Raw genomic sequence first — 16,350 nt, 5'->3', positions numbered from 1 at the left:
TCAAAGAGCATTTTTTCACAACTCTAGCCAAATAACACACACACACACAAACACACACACACGCACACACACACACACACACACACACACACACACACACACACACACATGCACACACACACACACACACACACACGACTACACAACTCCACGAGCTGACACCCCCCCACAGGCATGTTGGTATTTCAGGGGTGTGTGCTCCTCAGTACTAACATTTCAGCCAAACACTTTGCCAAACCACAACAGCGTTACAAGGCCTCTTACATTTCACAGCCCAGTCCCACCTCTCAGACACACACACACACACACAGACACACGTCTTCATTATGCAGCTCTGTGAGGAGTCAGTAAGAGGTTAGATATGAGCCAGATGATCTACAGCACATATACTGCTCATGATGTGCATACAGGAGTCTTTTTAAATAATAACCCTTTAAGTATATTTAGCATGTGCTGCTCTGTCCTTTGCAAAGCAGCTGAATTTTAAATAAATCAGTCATTAAGCCGTTGATTCCACTTGAAGCCACGACGAAGACGAAGCCGGTCGCATGAGATTTGTCAGCAGTTGGCATCAAAAAACATTTCTGCCCCGAGGCTCGTGATGATACAGTCCAATAAACAGGAGAAGCTCATGCAAAGCAGAGCATGTAAGTATTAAGAGCCTCCCTGGATTGTCAGTACATTTGACTTTCATTTTTAAGCTTTTAAAAATTATACCAATTTCATAAACTGGCATTGATTCAGGTACAATTATGTCAGTAACAAAGAGCAGCTTTCAGAGCGAGGAGACTCCAGAAGAGCAATAACAGAGCTGAGAACTTAATTGGCCAAAGCTCCAATTTATTCCATTAAAGTGTGATGTCAGACAGCTGCCATCCACTTATAATGAACATTTTTTTATTGTTTAAAAAAATTACTTGTCTGATTTTCAATCAGGAGAGGCACATGAAGTTACACAAGTTGTTCACTGATTGGCTGAAGGACACACAAAAACGTGGAAACCAAACCAAAACTGGTCCCCGGCCTGTTCTGGCTTTTCTTTCAGAACGAACGGCTCGTCCTTCTGTTTGCGGTCTTACCTTTCACGTCTTCGTCCTCCACAGTGGTGTTGCTGCTGTCCGACGATTCCTGGAGATCAGAAACGGGCGGTTAGTTAAAGTTCGGGCGTAAACGGGCACACACCTGAGCTGAATCCACATGAAGTGGGACATCACAAGGAAGGGAGTGAGATTTACACAGACACAAGACCGGCCAGCAGGGGGCGCCCTATGCTGCCATGTCATGTTTATTACAAAACCAAAACAAAGAGCATCAACTTTAGTTTAGTTTAATACAGCAAATATGTTAGTCAGGATCATCAATCACTCAGTGAAAACCATGATGCCAGATTTATCAGCTGTCAGTCCATATTTAACTTTTTATCCTGAAACCTTTTTTCTTCCTCAAAGCTCCTGCAGCTTCATCCTCAGTGTGTGCATCTGCGTCTATCACACCACCAGGACAAATGATGTCTTTCCTTCAGTGAGATCTCTCAGCTCACGCTCAAACTGACAGGACCTTAAAGGAAATGCTCTCCATTTCAATGATGCAAGTGGACAGAATAGATTCTCACAGGGCGATACGTTGTCATCTTACTCAGGGCCCGGCATCACTCAAAGCTAATCATCTACCCGTCTGTCCGCCTGCCTGCTGTTCTCTTCTTAGTCTTTCGCCAGAGGAGGAGTTTCTCATTTCCAATTAGAAGATTAAATGGACCTAAATTCCCCTGCATGCAGGACTGAGAGACTCTGTGACCTCATTAGAAGCACGCACGTGCACTAACAGCATCACGAGCACAGAGCGCCAAAGTGGTTTCATACATAGCCTTTTAAAGAGCAGCTGGTGACCTGACCGCAGATGAAGAGTGAAAAGAAAAACTGCATCCGAGTGTGAAGGAAAGTGTGGCAACCATTGTTAACTCTTTGAAATATAATTAAAAGTGTGATTACGCCTACAGTTTGTTTTCTTTGGTCTGAATCACTGAGTTGTTTCCTGTGACATTTTGCATCTTATTCATTTTGTTTTATCCTGCTGTGCTGCAAAATATGACCCGTATAAATAAAATGGTAAATTTACTCTTTGTTTTATACTACATTTCTTTGATGTCGACTCTTCTTTATTATTGGCTCACAAAGTTCATCATACATCAAACTAAACTCACCAGATGGACAGAGCTGAGCGAGTGAGTGCTAAAGAGGTCAAGCAGGCTTCTTTAACCCACCCGGGTGTGAAACCATAAACTGCACTGAAGCAATGTTCTTCCAAATACTGTCAGTGCCTTTGTGTACGGCCTCTGTGTGAGCTCTGAGTGCACGAAGTCAGCTCCATAAAACTGACCCCAAATCAAAAGATCGCTCTGCTTCATCTCTTCTGGACTAAGTTACGTTCATTTTCACTCTGGGAATCACAAAAACACCTGGTTCATGCCTACGAGGAAGTGATCTTACTGCAAAGTCATGCAGGTTCATGCACAAGCTGTACACACATACACATTCACACTACTTGGACCAACAGCTTTTAAGAGGTCACACGAGAGGGTAGAAATATACCACAAAACATTACCATCGATATAATGCTTATTAAAAAAGAGCTTTTAACCACGTCAGAGCTCTCTGACAACACACCAGAGACTCTAGGACCAGAGAAAAGGTTTTTCTTATATAATTAAACAGACTGATTTTCTGTCATATATATATATGTGGTTACAATGTTGAATGCTCATACTAACATGGAAATATAAGAACCCTAATGCTCAGGCTTGAGAGTGCATGAAACACTTGGTTTCAGAATGTTTATTCTACTACTGGATCTTCATGATGTCAAAGAGAGTGGAGAGCTGTGATTGTCTGTGAGGAGAGCAGCCACTCCTACTTGCTGTTCAAACCAACTATTTATAAGGGACAGTGTAAAGCTGTCTTAGGCCCCAGTCACATAGGCCTAGAGGCCAGTCAGCAACCCCCAGACAATCACCGGTTGCGAGAGAAAACTGGTCGGCAAGTGGTTGCTGGGTGTTTCTAGGTGAGGTTATAAGGTGCTGCAGTCTCCAGCAGATTGCCCTGGTTGCCTGTAGTTTGCATGGAGGATGCTGACTTGTCTGCAAACACTCTACAACTGCTTGCAGAGTGATAGTAAAACTGTGAACAATGTGACAGAAATGGGAAACAGAGACTGTTCACCTTCAAAGTAAAAGTAGCACCTTTTGAAACATAGCAAGTTTACCGCTTGGTGAGCAGCTGGTGAGCATTTGCAGACAAGTTGTGTATTCTGTGCAAACTATGTCAATCACAGCAATCTGCTATCAACCCACGCAATCACAAGGAGAGATTTTCACCTAGCAACAGCCAGCATCAGCAGACTGGAGGTTGCCGGAGGTCTCTGACCCGCCTCTAGGCCTGCGTGAGCGAGGCTTTATGAACTGCAACAAGGCCCGGTACAGAATACATAAGGATTATTTTGAACTGTTGTACTCTGACTCTAGTGGAGCCCAGGAATAAAAATGTGGAAATGAGCATGATGAGCATGATGGGTCAATTTTAAACATAAAATCAGTGTTACTGCTTATTATGTTGTGCAATGGTTTGCTTGAGGAAAAAGATGCAGAAAAAAAAACTTGCAGCTTAGTTACATGATATTATATTTTAAAAGAAAAACTCTGAACAGAACAGTAAAATAAGATCAAACATGAGATCTAGTCTCAAGGCTTTAATAAGATCATCACCAGTATTCTCACTTGAAAAGAGGGTAAGCATAGTTTTAGTTCTCTTAGTCCTAATGTGTGTGTGTGTGTGTGTGTGTGGAGGTCCCCCTTGGTGGCAGACTAACACGAGTTTGGTCGATGGGGTAAACGACTATTCAACCTATCCTAGCTCCTGTTGCCTTCAGATAAGACTTTTATCTGAAGAGATTAATATTTAGTTACACACAGACGTGTGCACAGGACCATGTTGCACTCACACAGATGCAACAAAGCACAGGAGAAGATAAGGAAGAGGAGGAGAATGACAAAGAAGGATAAAGAACAGGTCTAGACTGGGGAGTGATGTATACCTTCGTCCTGTCCACTGGATTATGGATGACAGTAGTCTGAGGTTCCTGGAGGAAGAGGAGGATGAGGAGGGGAGACGAAAGAAGATGAAATAAAAGAGAGCAAGTAAAAAAAAAGGTGGAAGAGAGAGAAAGAGAAAGAAAGAGCAGAATTTGACATAAACGTAAATATAAATGAACCAAGTGAACCAGAAAAGAGTGGCATGAATGTTGTATGAGCAGAAAGTGCTTGTTAGGATGGCAGAGAGAGGAAGGAATCCTCCAAGTGACGGAGTGGGTGGATGAACTGAAAACTGTAATTTGAAGTCACACACACACACACAAACACACACACACACACACACACACACACACACACCACACACACACACACACAACACACACCACAGTTTTTTTCACATCACTTCAGAGGACGTTACTCTGGGTTCATTGTTAGGACATGAAGAAAAGTCAAACTGCACCCTGACTACTATCCTAAACTTAAAACACATCTTTACCCTAAAATCCAGTGATTATGTCAGAATGACGAGGTCCCATAATGCAAACAACCCTACATATGTCCCCAGACATAAGTAATGCAAGTGCACACACACACACACACACACACACACACACACACACACGCACACATGCACACACACACACACACACACGACTACACAACTCCACGAGCTGACACCCCCCCACAGGCATGTTGGTATTTCAGGGGTGTGTGCTCCTCAGTACTAACATTTCAGCCAAACACTTTTGTACACAGCCTAAGGCAAGCGAGAAGCAGCATAAAGTTGCACTAAAAACAGCAGCATGTTTCTGAACCTTAACTTATCTGAGCTTTAGCTTCACATTGGTACTCCTTCTTTGCCCCCCCACTGTGCATGCATAATTTCAAACTGCTTTCCACGCCCTAAATGATGGAACTACACACCAAAACACAGGACGAGTACAAAAATCAGCCAGCTCATACATTATGTATAAAATGTGATCTAACATAGATAAAAAAAAGTAGCCTCAACATCTTATAAAACGCTGTCACACCCAGCAGAAAGACTGAGATGCTCCACAGGATGAAAACAGGTCACTCTGTTCTCTCACACTGTCTCAACAGAAAAGGCGATCACTGCCGGGCATCATTTCAGGGTCGCTTTCCAAAGGAACTGAATCAGAAACAGCTACTGTTGTTCAGAGAAGTGGTTCAATCAGCAACAGGGTTAGTTATAGTTACACTGTCACCAAACACGGTGCAACTGAACCCCAACATTTTTAACCCAACATCACCTCAAAGCCCGTCAGCTAGACGGACTCGATAACTCCTTTATTAACCCACGTTCAAATGTGTTTACTGTAAACTCATCTCAACATCTCACTTACTCAAAGCAATCACATTCAGCTCAACATTTATTAGTCATGGCATTTTATACAAAGGTATTGGCTGCATTTAAACACTACTCAGCTTCCAGTGCTAACCACACTTTTCACTGGAATTTTAGCCAGCTCATTTATCTGTTTATACGGAGTTTAGCTAACAGATGTTTGTCCAAACTCTTAATCTCGATATTTCAGCCGTTAATTTACTTGTAGGCACCTGTTAAATTCCAACTTTTTAATCAATCACTCCAGCTAACTAATCCAGTTATATTTATCCAAATTCTCTAGAATTATTTTAACTGCTTGCCATATCATTTCTTTATAACCATTTATTCATCCATCCATTGAGAGCATTCTTACAAACTGCATCTCTGTGTGGTACGGCAACTGCTCCGCAGCTGACCGGAAAGCTCTTCAGCGGGTGGTTAAAACTGCCCAACGTATCATCGGCACTCAGTTACCCACCATACAGGACATTTACAGTAAACGGTGCCTGGGTAAAGCGAGGAACATTATCAAGGACGTCTCTCATCCTAATCATGGTTTTTTCACCCTACTTCCGTCTGGCAGGCGTTACAGGTGCCTTCGCTCTCGTACCAGCAGGCTCAGGAAGAGTTTCTTTCCTGAGGCTGTAACCCTGCTAAATTCCAGTTCATCATCGTAAAACATTACTGCACTTCGTATCATACTTAAACCCTGTACTTTTTATAAATGTTCTTAGAAATGTTTTATCAGGACTAGTATAATCTGTAAATTTGCACATGGTATTATTGCACTATCTACACCAGCCCAGCAATAATGTATATACTGTATATATTTGCCATATACTTAATTTTGTTTACTCTCATTCATTATTTATTCATGTAGCCATTTTTATTTATTTATTCAACTTTTCTCTCTAACTATAGGTTAGTGTATTCACTGTACAATTAATGTTACCCGTTTAATAGTCTCAATTTTTATATGTCTTTTATTCTACCTGTCTGGTTACTCCTGCACTTTAATTGAGCATCAGATGTATATAATCCCTATCTTGCATTTCTGGTGAGATGCTACTGCATTTCGTTGGCTCTGTATTTTTACTTTGCACAATGACAATAAAGTTGAATCTGAATCTGAATCTGAATCCATGGCAGGGTACACCTGTACACAGAGTGAGAGATAACCATTATTTATCTGTTTGAATCATTAGTGCATTTATCTGGAGCATCAGTCTATCAATGCTATCTTCTGTTAAAAGCTGTTCAGGTCCACTGAAAAAACCTTAAACTGCAGAAGTATCTCCTGCAGTACTTATACCACAGCCTGGGAAACACCAGATAAGGTACAAAAATATGCTTTTTCTTTGACATTTTCTGCTATAACAGTTAGTTTTACTGCATTTAATGACTCTTTTCAAGCACTGGTACTTGACCTTTCTGTCTTCAAACACTCATTGCCTTCACACAGTAGTCACTGATTGCTGATGACTCAGACTGGAGACCGATATTTTCTCCCTCTACTAGGAACTGTCATTTGATGTAGAATATCCTGTGCAGCTCTCTCCCTCCAGGAAGAGACACCTCTGTGATGACCAATCATCAGCTGTCTCCCTGGTGATGATGGTGGTGTTGTCAAGGCAACCATCTCCTAGGGCAACAGACACCGGTGGCAACGTGGGACAAGATGATGAGTGAGAACAAAGTACCTGGGGTTTGCAGAGCGGGAGGGGATGAGCACTGATGGCATCATCAGATGGGGGAAGGGTTTGACGGTAACACGTCAGGGCTGACCCTACATAACACTGATGCTCCACCAGGAATGTTTTATAGTGCAGCTAAGTTAAATGATGTCATTCAGATGATGTTCGTTTGAATACATCCAGGCTTAACACCACCCGCAAAACTACTTCCAGGTTAGGAGGCTAACCCCCTGCTGTAATACAGGAACACACTAAACAGCTAAACACAAACTAGCTGAAATAAATAAACATAAACTTCCCATCAAACACTGAATGTGAGTCATTAGCAGAGTGCTAAAGTTAGCATCACATTATCAAAACAGAAAATATACATTCAAAAAAGACAAACATATCTGTGGTATAAAAAAGGTCATTTGGCTGCACATGATGCTAAATTATAATGCTCACTTGCAGCTGTGTTACAGATCATCATCGGTGAGGTCAAAGTCATTAAAAGTGCCATCGAGAACACCGAGTGTAGCTGCCGGCCTGTTTACATACAGTTAATAACACGATACTGAGACCCAAAGGTAAACTAGGACCGCTCGATCTGCTCCAGAAGGAAAACCACTCAATATCACATCTATGCTAATAACTAAACTTAGCTGCCTTTTAAAAAGACCATTTTACAACAGGCTAATCACAGCTTGACAGGAAAGGTCAAGGGGCAAACTGAGCAGCTGAGTTCAGACGCTTGTTCTCACAAGCAGAAAAGAAAAAGCTGAACACTGGAGAATTTTTTAAAGACATATTTGCAGTTCTCACGTAGGAAGACAAAATCTCAGAAATCTATATTTGCCCAATTACCCCACCTGAGTGAGTAGTCCCGTAGCAAGGGGCGTGGTAGTGGACTTGCAGTAATTTACCGTAATAACCTGGATCTTTCTTCAGTAAACCTACCTGAATGGTCATCTTTCGAATGCTTGGCATTTAAATCAAACTTACCTCACTCAGTGTTAGTTCTCCTCATCTACCGACCACCAAAATCAAATGCATCCTTTATCTCCGAGATGTCTCATCTTTTATCCACCATTTTCGTGTCTTCAGCAAATATTATCATACTGGGAGACTTCAACATTCATGTCGACACCCCTACTGATCATCTTGCTGCCGAATTTCTCCAACTACTAGATTGCTTTAACTTAAGGCAGCATGTCCATACCTCTACTCATAAAGGGGGTCACACCCTGGACCTTGTTATCACAAGCGCCACGCTTCCTATTCATCTGCAGGCCTATGACCTGGGTGTATCAGATCACAAGGCAATATCTTTGAAACTACGCTCCACTGCACTCACTACCAAGCCTAAACGCCAGATATGTTTTAGAAATATTAAAAACATTGACACATCTGGCTTTGTAGCTGAGCTTCAGTGCCTCTGTAGAGACTTTACATCAGCTGATGAGGCACTCGGTTACTATGACACTCATCTTAGTAACCTCTTGGACTCCCATGCGCCAATTAAAACAAGAACTGTTACATTCTCTCGGTCAGCTCCTTGGTATTCAAACGAACTTCGGAAAATGAAGACTGCAGGATGGGCCCTGGAGCGCCGATATATATCTACGGGGCTCACTGTGCATAAACAAATGTACAGAGCACATCAAAGGGCCTATGCTCATTCCTTGAAATTTGCCCGTTCGCAGTTCTTCTCTGACATCATTGGTAGAAACCCTGGTTGCTCCAAACAGCTCTTCAAAACAGTAAACTGTCTTCTTACTATGAAATCTTCTTCTACCATTACCTCGGATGCCGCAGTGGAGCAATGCAACAGGTTTATGGCCTTCTTTACATCCAAGATCTCCTCAATACGTACAGCTCTATCAGGTTCAAAAACTGTCATTTCAGATTATAGCCTGAGTGCTACTTCTCACCCCTTCACCTACTTCCCAACTGTTACATCAGAAGAGATCCAGGACACCATCAGGAAGATGAGGACCACTACATGTCCCCTAGATCCTCTTCCTACCCCTTTGGTGAAAACATATCTACCTCTTCTTACCCCCATCATCTGTTCTATTGTCAACCTCTCCATGCGAAGTGGCCATGTTCCCTCTTCTTTGAAAAAAGCCATCATCAGACCCATACTAAAAAAACCTACTCTTGATCCGGATAACCTAGTAAACTACAGGCCAATCTTAAACCTCTCACTTATTTCTAAAGTTCTGGAAAAAGTTGTTGCAACACATCTCCAAAATCATCTTAGCTGCAATAATCTCTACGAAAAATTTCAATCTGGATTTCGCACTGCCCACAGCACAGAAACAGCACTCGTGAGAATCAAGAATGACCTGTTGATGGCAGCCGATAATGGTTCCCCCTCCGTTCTCATCCTCCTGGACCTATCAGCGGCATTCGACACGGTTGACCATGACATCCTATTACACAGGCTTCAATACACCACTGGGTTTTCCGGCCCAGCCCTTGATTGGTTCAGTTCCTACCTCACAAATCGATCTGAATGTGTTGCATTGGGCGATGCCAAATCGGAACCCCACATTGTCACCTGTGGGGTGCCCTAGGAATCTGTGCTTGGACCAGCTTTGTTTAACCTTTATCTGCTTCCTCTGGGTCAGATCATAAAGAAACATGGTGTTTCATTTCACTGCTATGCTGACGACAGGCAGTTATATGTTAAAGCCACTGCTGACGAGCCTCTTCCACCAGCACCTTTGTCATCTCCGTCTCCACCGTTGCCAAGGCTTGTTAAATGTCTGGAGGAGGTCAAGGGATGGATGGAAGATAATTTTCTCCAGCTTAACAGCTCTAAAACAGAAGCAATCATGATTGGTACTCCCCACCAGATCAAATCATCACCCATCGTTAGTTTATCTTTTCTTGGACACAGTATTCCTCTCTCCTCATCAGTTACCAATCTTGGTGTTAGGATGGATCCCCAACTCAACATGGAACTCCATATAAACCACCTTAGTAAAATCTCATTTTACCACCTTCGCAATATTGCAAAACTCCGCCCTGTCTTAACTCTCCAAGATGCAGAGAAACTGGTCCATGCATTTGTCTCTTCCAGACTGGATTACTGTAATGCACTCTTTGTCGGCATCCCCAACAAGAGTCTTCAGAAACTCCAGTACATTCAAAACGCTGCGGCCCGGATACTGAAGGGAGTTCGCAAATATGATCATATTACACCAACTCTTCAGTCCCTCCACTGGCTTCCTGTTTCTTACAGGATTGACTATAAGGTCGCTCTTCTTACCTATCAATGCGTTTATGGCAATGCCCCTTCCTACCTTAAAGAACTTCTTTCTTTAAAATGTACGACACGCTCTTCCAGATCGGCTCACACAAACTCCCTCATCGTACCAAGGACAAACTTACGGACTATGGGTGACCGGGCTTTCTGTGTGGTTGCCCCTCGTCTATGGAACTCGCTTCCATCTGAACTGAGAGCGCCTCAAACTTTGGACAGTTTTAGAAAGGGCTTAAAGACTTTTCTTTTTATAAGAGCTTTTAATCTTCGTCCATAATTTTTAGCTATTTTATCTACACCCTGGTGTATTTTAATTTACACCATGGTTTGTTATTTAGTGTGTTTTATACTTTTACTGTTTGTTATGTTTTTTATTTTGTAGCACTTTGAGGTTTTTTTAAAATGTAAGTGCGTTATAAATTAAAGGTATTATTATTATTATTAGTGACCAATTTAGCACCTTATTAGCACTGATTAAAGTTTACAGCAGTCTGGAATTCATCTCAAATTCTAAAACTCTGATTCTACATGTATAAAACATATTGATTATGATGATAATAATCAATAATTTGTTTTTTTTTGTGGTGTGTAGCTGGGCACCTCACTTCAATGATTTCACAATCAATGATGGGTGAATAAAAAAGATATTTTAAACCAGTAAATGTGATCATAATGTCATACAGCATGTATACCCAGATCAAGAACATGTAATTAACAAAAATAAAAACTCCCTTCAAGACAAATGCAAAATAAATGAACCGCTCAGACGTCTGGCTGTCCTCCAGGTGTAAATGCTCACCTGGTCCTCATCAAAAAGAAGTTGTGATCAGGACCCATCGAGCATACAGGCCTTCATTCCAACCCATCGGCCAATTTTACTGAGGAATTTGTTAAAATGGGCTGTTGTAAATTTTCTGACTGGAAGGCCAATCTGCAGACCTTTGGGCTCCCACAGCGGGGAACAGCTTCAATACAGGAAGAAGGGGGTAAATCGCAGCGACAGCCCCGGCAGGCGCTGGCTGTCTATGCGTCTTTGGCAAACTTACACTGACAGAGAAAACGACACGGCAGGAGAATATCAACCTGAGTCCAAGTCACATAACATCCCCACCTGCCGTGGAAAAATGCTTCCTGACACCGCCTGCTGGTTTATGACCTACCCGACCGCTGCGGCCATCTCAGTGTCTCAGTGACAAAGACCAAACAAAACCAACAAGAATGGACAGGAAGGAAAAAAACACACAAAGGTGGAGGAATACGGGATAGGGTGAAGGTGAGGGTCTTCGGGGACATAAGGGCGGTGGGATGTCAGGCGCACACAAACACACAGAGGTGCAGGGCGGGCTGGGAGATAAATACCAGAGCGGGTGAAGGGATGTTTCCTTTGGGGCTGGTGACTATGCTGTTTTTGGTGCTGTTTGTCTGGGGCTGTGCAGGAAAGGAGAGGAAAGGGAAGAGACACAACAAGAGTGTTAACAACAGCAAAAGGTGGGTCTGTGAGTGTGTGTGTCCATGCATGTGCATGTGTGGTTCTGGATTAGCGTGCACGCCTATCTTTGTCAGAACCAGCTGTGAGGCTGTCGAAGGGTTAATGGTTAGGACGTCTCCATTTGGAAGATTTTGTGTTTATGATGCGACATGCTGGCATCCGTCTCCCATATATGAGCTGTTTACTTTACCTTTAATCAAACTAGTGTAAACATACAGAATCCCCACAGTCATAAATGGTGAGGTCTACAGCCAAAAACAGATATAATACTGTTCAACAATAATCATGGGCTGGCAGTAAGAGAATATCCTCACAAACTCAGTGAGATAAATGTGCGTCTCAGTGAGGCCTGAAGGTGGCAGGCCGACACAGAAAGGACTCAGCTGTTGAAGGATTATCTGAAGCATCACTCAAGACTGATCTGTAATTCTCAGGTAACACATGGGGTAAGGGACACTCTGACATCATCGTGATGTCACAAGTGACTTCCCCCACTTAGGATTCCACATGGAGGTGAATCAATCGTGCCATTTGGTCATAATGAACCACTTTTAGAAGCCTGGATGAAATCCTCCTTTGAAGATCAAAGAGCGGCCGGCCCTTTGGAGCTTCAATTAATCTAAATTATTTCTGCATTGAATCTACATGACATTTGTGATCCTGCTGGCAAATAAATATCCAGTTTGAAACCCTACAAGGGGTCGAGTCCTGGGTGTGAGACTGAATCAGCTATTAGTACATAAATATTAATTATGTGATACAGTCAATGTGCACAATCCTCCTTAAAATCACTTATTCCAACTTTGCATGACAGGATGTTGGTCTGCTGTTAAACAGTTCCACCTAACATTAATCAAGTTGGCACAAATCAAAGATTTTAAAAATGCAGATTGAAAACAGGAAACAAAGAGTCAATAAATTAATGTGTTTGATAGTTTTGTTGGTGCTGCAGTCAGCAGTGACTGTAACAGTGACTGTAACAGTGACTGTAACAGTCACTGTAACAGACTGTTACAGTCACTGTAACAGTGAATGTAACAGTCACTGTTACAGTCACTGTAACAGTCAGTCAGTGACTGTAACAGTCACTGTTACTGTGTTTTACTGTTACAGTGACTGTAACAGTGAATGTAACAGTGACTGTTACAGTCACTGACTGACTGTTACAGTCACTGTAACAGTGTGTGGGGGTGTGTAACAGTCAGTGTGTGGGGGTGTGTGGGGGTGCGCATGCTTACCCTAATATACATTTTTTACTGTAACAGTGACTGTTACAGTAAAAAGAGGAGAGGAGAGCAGAGGAGAGGAGAGGAGAGGAGAGGAGAGGAGAGCAGAGGAGAGGAGAGGAGAGGAGAGAGAGAGGAGAGCAGAGGAGAGGAGAGGAGAGGGAGAGGGAGGAGAGGAGAGGAGGAGAGAGAGGAGAGGAGAGGAGAGAGGAGAGAGAGAGGGAGGAGGAGAGGAGAGGAGAGGAGAGGGAGGAGAGGAGAGGAGAGGAGAGGAGGGGAGGAGAGGAGAGGAGAGAGAGGAGAGGAGAGGGAGAGGAGAGCAGAGGAGAGGAGAGGAGACGACAGGAGAGGAGAGGAGCAAAAACACCACATAATGCAAGCACACACTAAACAGCCATGAAAATAAAAGCTGGTGTAAGCTGACAATAAGCTGACATATAGAAATGTTAAGCACACATACAGAAACCCACACACAGACAAATCTCCACACTCACACACACAAATTACACCAGCCAAAGCGACCGTCAGCCGTCGCTTTGCTGAGTTTGTGGTGATGCAGCAACCAGAAACGTATTCCTCAAAACAACAATACCACGGTGAGCTGTCTCAGAGTGTTTGCAGTATCAGTGATGATGACAGCAGTCCTGAGGCTCGCCGGCTCGGGACACCAATCATTGTCTCTTGAAGCAAAACGTCCATTAGATCATTTATAAATCATCAAGAAGAGATCACAGACAATGATAACTAGGAGAGGGGTTAAAGTATCCACACGGTTTCCAGGGTGGGAAAGGGGAAAAGTGCAGAGGAAAAACAAAGAAGGAGGAAGTCAGAAGCAGATGACAAAAAAAAAAAAAGATGAACCGGATCAGAAAGAAAAGAAGGGAGGGCAACAGGTCAGAGGTCAGAGATAACTGACTGAAAATGAGTGATTCATTGTGAATCCTCTGAGTACGACACTCTCGGGTATGCAGACCATTCACAGAGTGCTACAGCTGGATTTTAATAGCCAGACTTGCAGTACATGAAACACTAAAGAAGACACTGAGCTGCTGTTTGGTGTCTTCAGCACAGACCTGTAGAAGTTTTTTCTTTGTGTTAAAACAAATACATAAACATCTGCACACCACTGTAGGCTGTGTGAGGTCACAGGTACAGGTTGGTACTGGCAAAATAAATGCAGATGCTGCAAACACTTCCAGTATAGCAGAAGTTTAATTTAAAAACTGGAACACTTTTTGACCCATTTCGGTGTAAGAGGAACACACACGCCCGACTGTTCCATTTTTACACCTGCAGAGCTGAACGCAGCGGCGTATGTGCGCCACATACCTGATATCATAGGTTATTATGGAAGCAAGCACATTAATACACTACGAGTACTGCATTGGAAACATTGTTTATACGCAATAAAGTGTGCTAAACAGGAGTTTGAGCAGAAAAGCCGCACATAGCAATCAATGATCTCACCTACTGTAATCAGTAATTACTGGACATGAGTGGATCAATATCAGCTGAACAGTATCAGGTTATACTGGTTCTTTATTTGTTTGTATAATTGATATAAAGTTCAGCTAAAAGTAACAGAAGACAATAAACTTAACTTGTTCTGCAGGCAGGCTGCCGGGGCCGTAACACACTGGCAGAAACCCTGATTCTATTCTATTCTATTCTATTCAATTTTATTTATATAACACAAACTACAGCAACAGTTCCCTCAAGGTGATTTATACTGTAAAGACTCAGAATAATACAGCAACACTTTCATACTGAACATGTATTATAATGAACTTCAGATGCTGCAGCATCGTCTCCATGAATGGTCAGCACACAGCAGGTTACACACTGAGTGGTGAGGACGCAGCGTTCTTAGAGATGAGGATTTAAATTACTTCTACTCCTGTTTGAAGCGCGTACCTCGTCTCCAAACTGCCAGGCACGGCCTCTGTTCTAAAAGCATGTGCCTGACAGATCTGGAGCAGCATCCCTGGAGTAACTCTGATGGAACTGAAACACCCTGATTCCATTACGTTTTCAGAGTATTCTCATGACGCCGTGCTTTGCGAGGATCATCTCGACCCGTCAATCAAATGGTGAGACCGCTGCCGTGACTTCTGCCGGGCATTTTCCGTCAATGAAATGTGATTTTCCATATAAGCTGTCATTTTCTTTATGTGACATGGCAGCTGCTGCTGCTCAGAGGCTACTCGGCTTCTGTAGCTCTAACCAGCAGCTGCTGCTTGTAAAATGCATTACTGTCTCACAAGAAGTGACATCTGACTGCTTGCTGAATAAAAATGATTCATGAACCTGGCACCCACTGTGCCACAGAATAATAAAGAAAGGAGACCAAAAGAGGTGTGGCAGGGCAAAGTGCATAAACAGCATGCTCACCATATATCTGGACAGTCGAGCTGGACTTGCGTTTCTGTCTCACGGCAATTGATGGATGGATTTATTGATGGGTGGACAGATGGTAGAAGAAGGAGGGATGGGGAAGAAAATAAAGCAACCAAAAACAACAAGTGAGTGTAGAGGCAATAAAACCAAACAGAACTCATCAGTATAAAACAAAAGTTTTACATTTTGATGACACGTGAAGAGAAAAATCTCCCAACAGCTTAGATAATGCAGGAGGAGGAGCAGCTCCCTCAAAGCAGTAAGAGGGGATGAAGTGAAGGTCATGAGGAGGAGAAGCAGCTCATGAAGGCAAAAATTCAGTCTGCTGCTTTAGGGGACGGAGGAAGGCAAGATGGCACCACGAGAGACAAGAAAGACGGAAATGTAAGATTCATTATGCACGCGGTCTCCCAGACTTCATCTCAAATTTAAAATCAGGACTGGCTCAAATTTTCTTGTTACATGTTGCATTGAAGCATCAATAATTTATCAGCGCAGCAATGAAGAAACACCAGAAACTGACGAGGCGCTGAACACTGTTATTTTATATTCTTATAAGCATTCAATCTAACACCACACTGAGAAGTATATAATAACTATGGTCGACTTTTAGAAATAAAAGGACACACAGAGTGATATTAATGTAACACTGTTTCTTTTAGCAGTAGCTGGTGCTGTAGGAGATGAAAGGTGGCGGGAAACCAGTGTCAGAAAAAGACCACCTGCTTGCACTGGACAGGTGCTACAACTGAAAAGCTTCAGGTGCCATCACGCATTAACGAACCAGCGGGAGAAGAAGCAGGAGAAGGAGAGGAGGTCAGAGCTGCAACAGGGACAAAAGGACATTTGAAGATTA

At 42.8% G+C, this 16,350-nt stretch overlaps 1 protein-coding gene across 4 annotated transcripts in view; it reads right to left on the bottom strand.

Moving 5' to 3' along the window:
* camk2b1 (calcium/calmodulin-dependent protein kinase (CaM kinase) II beta 1) overlaps positions 1-16,350 on the bottom strand; it is a 68,970-nt gene that overhangs the window by 6,831 nt on the left and 45,789 nt on the right. For 3 of the 4 annotated variants that reach the window (XM_030738491.1, XM_030738489.1, XM_030738488.1), the window contains 3 exons: positions 11,742-11,810; positions 4,087-4,131; positions 1,080-1,128 (listed from right to left, as the gene is read on the bottom strand). In XM_030738491.1, coding sequence (XP_030594351.1) covers positions 1,080-1,128; positions 4,087-4,131; positions 11,742-11,810 — 163 coding nt within the window. The remainder of the gene's footprint in view (positions 1-1,079; positions 1,129-4,086; positions 4,132-11,741; positions 11,811-16,350) is intronic. The other variant, XM_030738490.1, reaches the window with a different exon arrangement.

Source organism: Archocentrus centrarchus, chromosome 9, assembly GCF_007364275.1.
Source record: "Archocentrus centrarchus isolate MPI-CPG fArcCen1 chromosome 9, fArcCen1, whole genome shotgun sequence".
In the NCBI taxonomy this organism is placed as follows: domain Eukaryota; kingdom Metazoa; phylum Chordata; class Actinopteri; order Cichliformes; family Cichlidae; genus Archocentrus; species Archocentrus centrarchus.
Note: the sequence above shows the minus strand (reverse complement) of the source record. Positions and strands in the feature narration are given on the sequence as shown.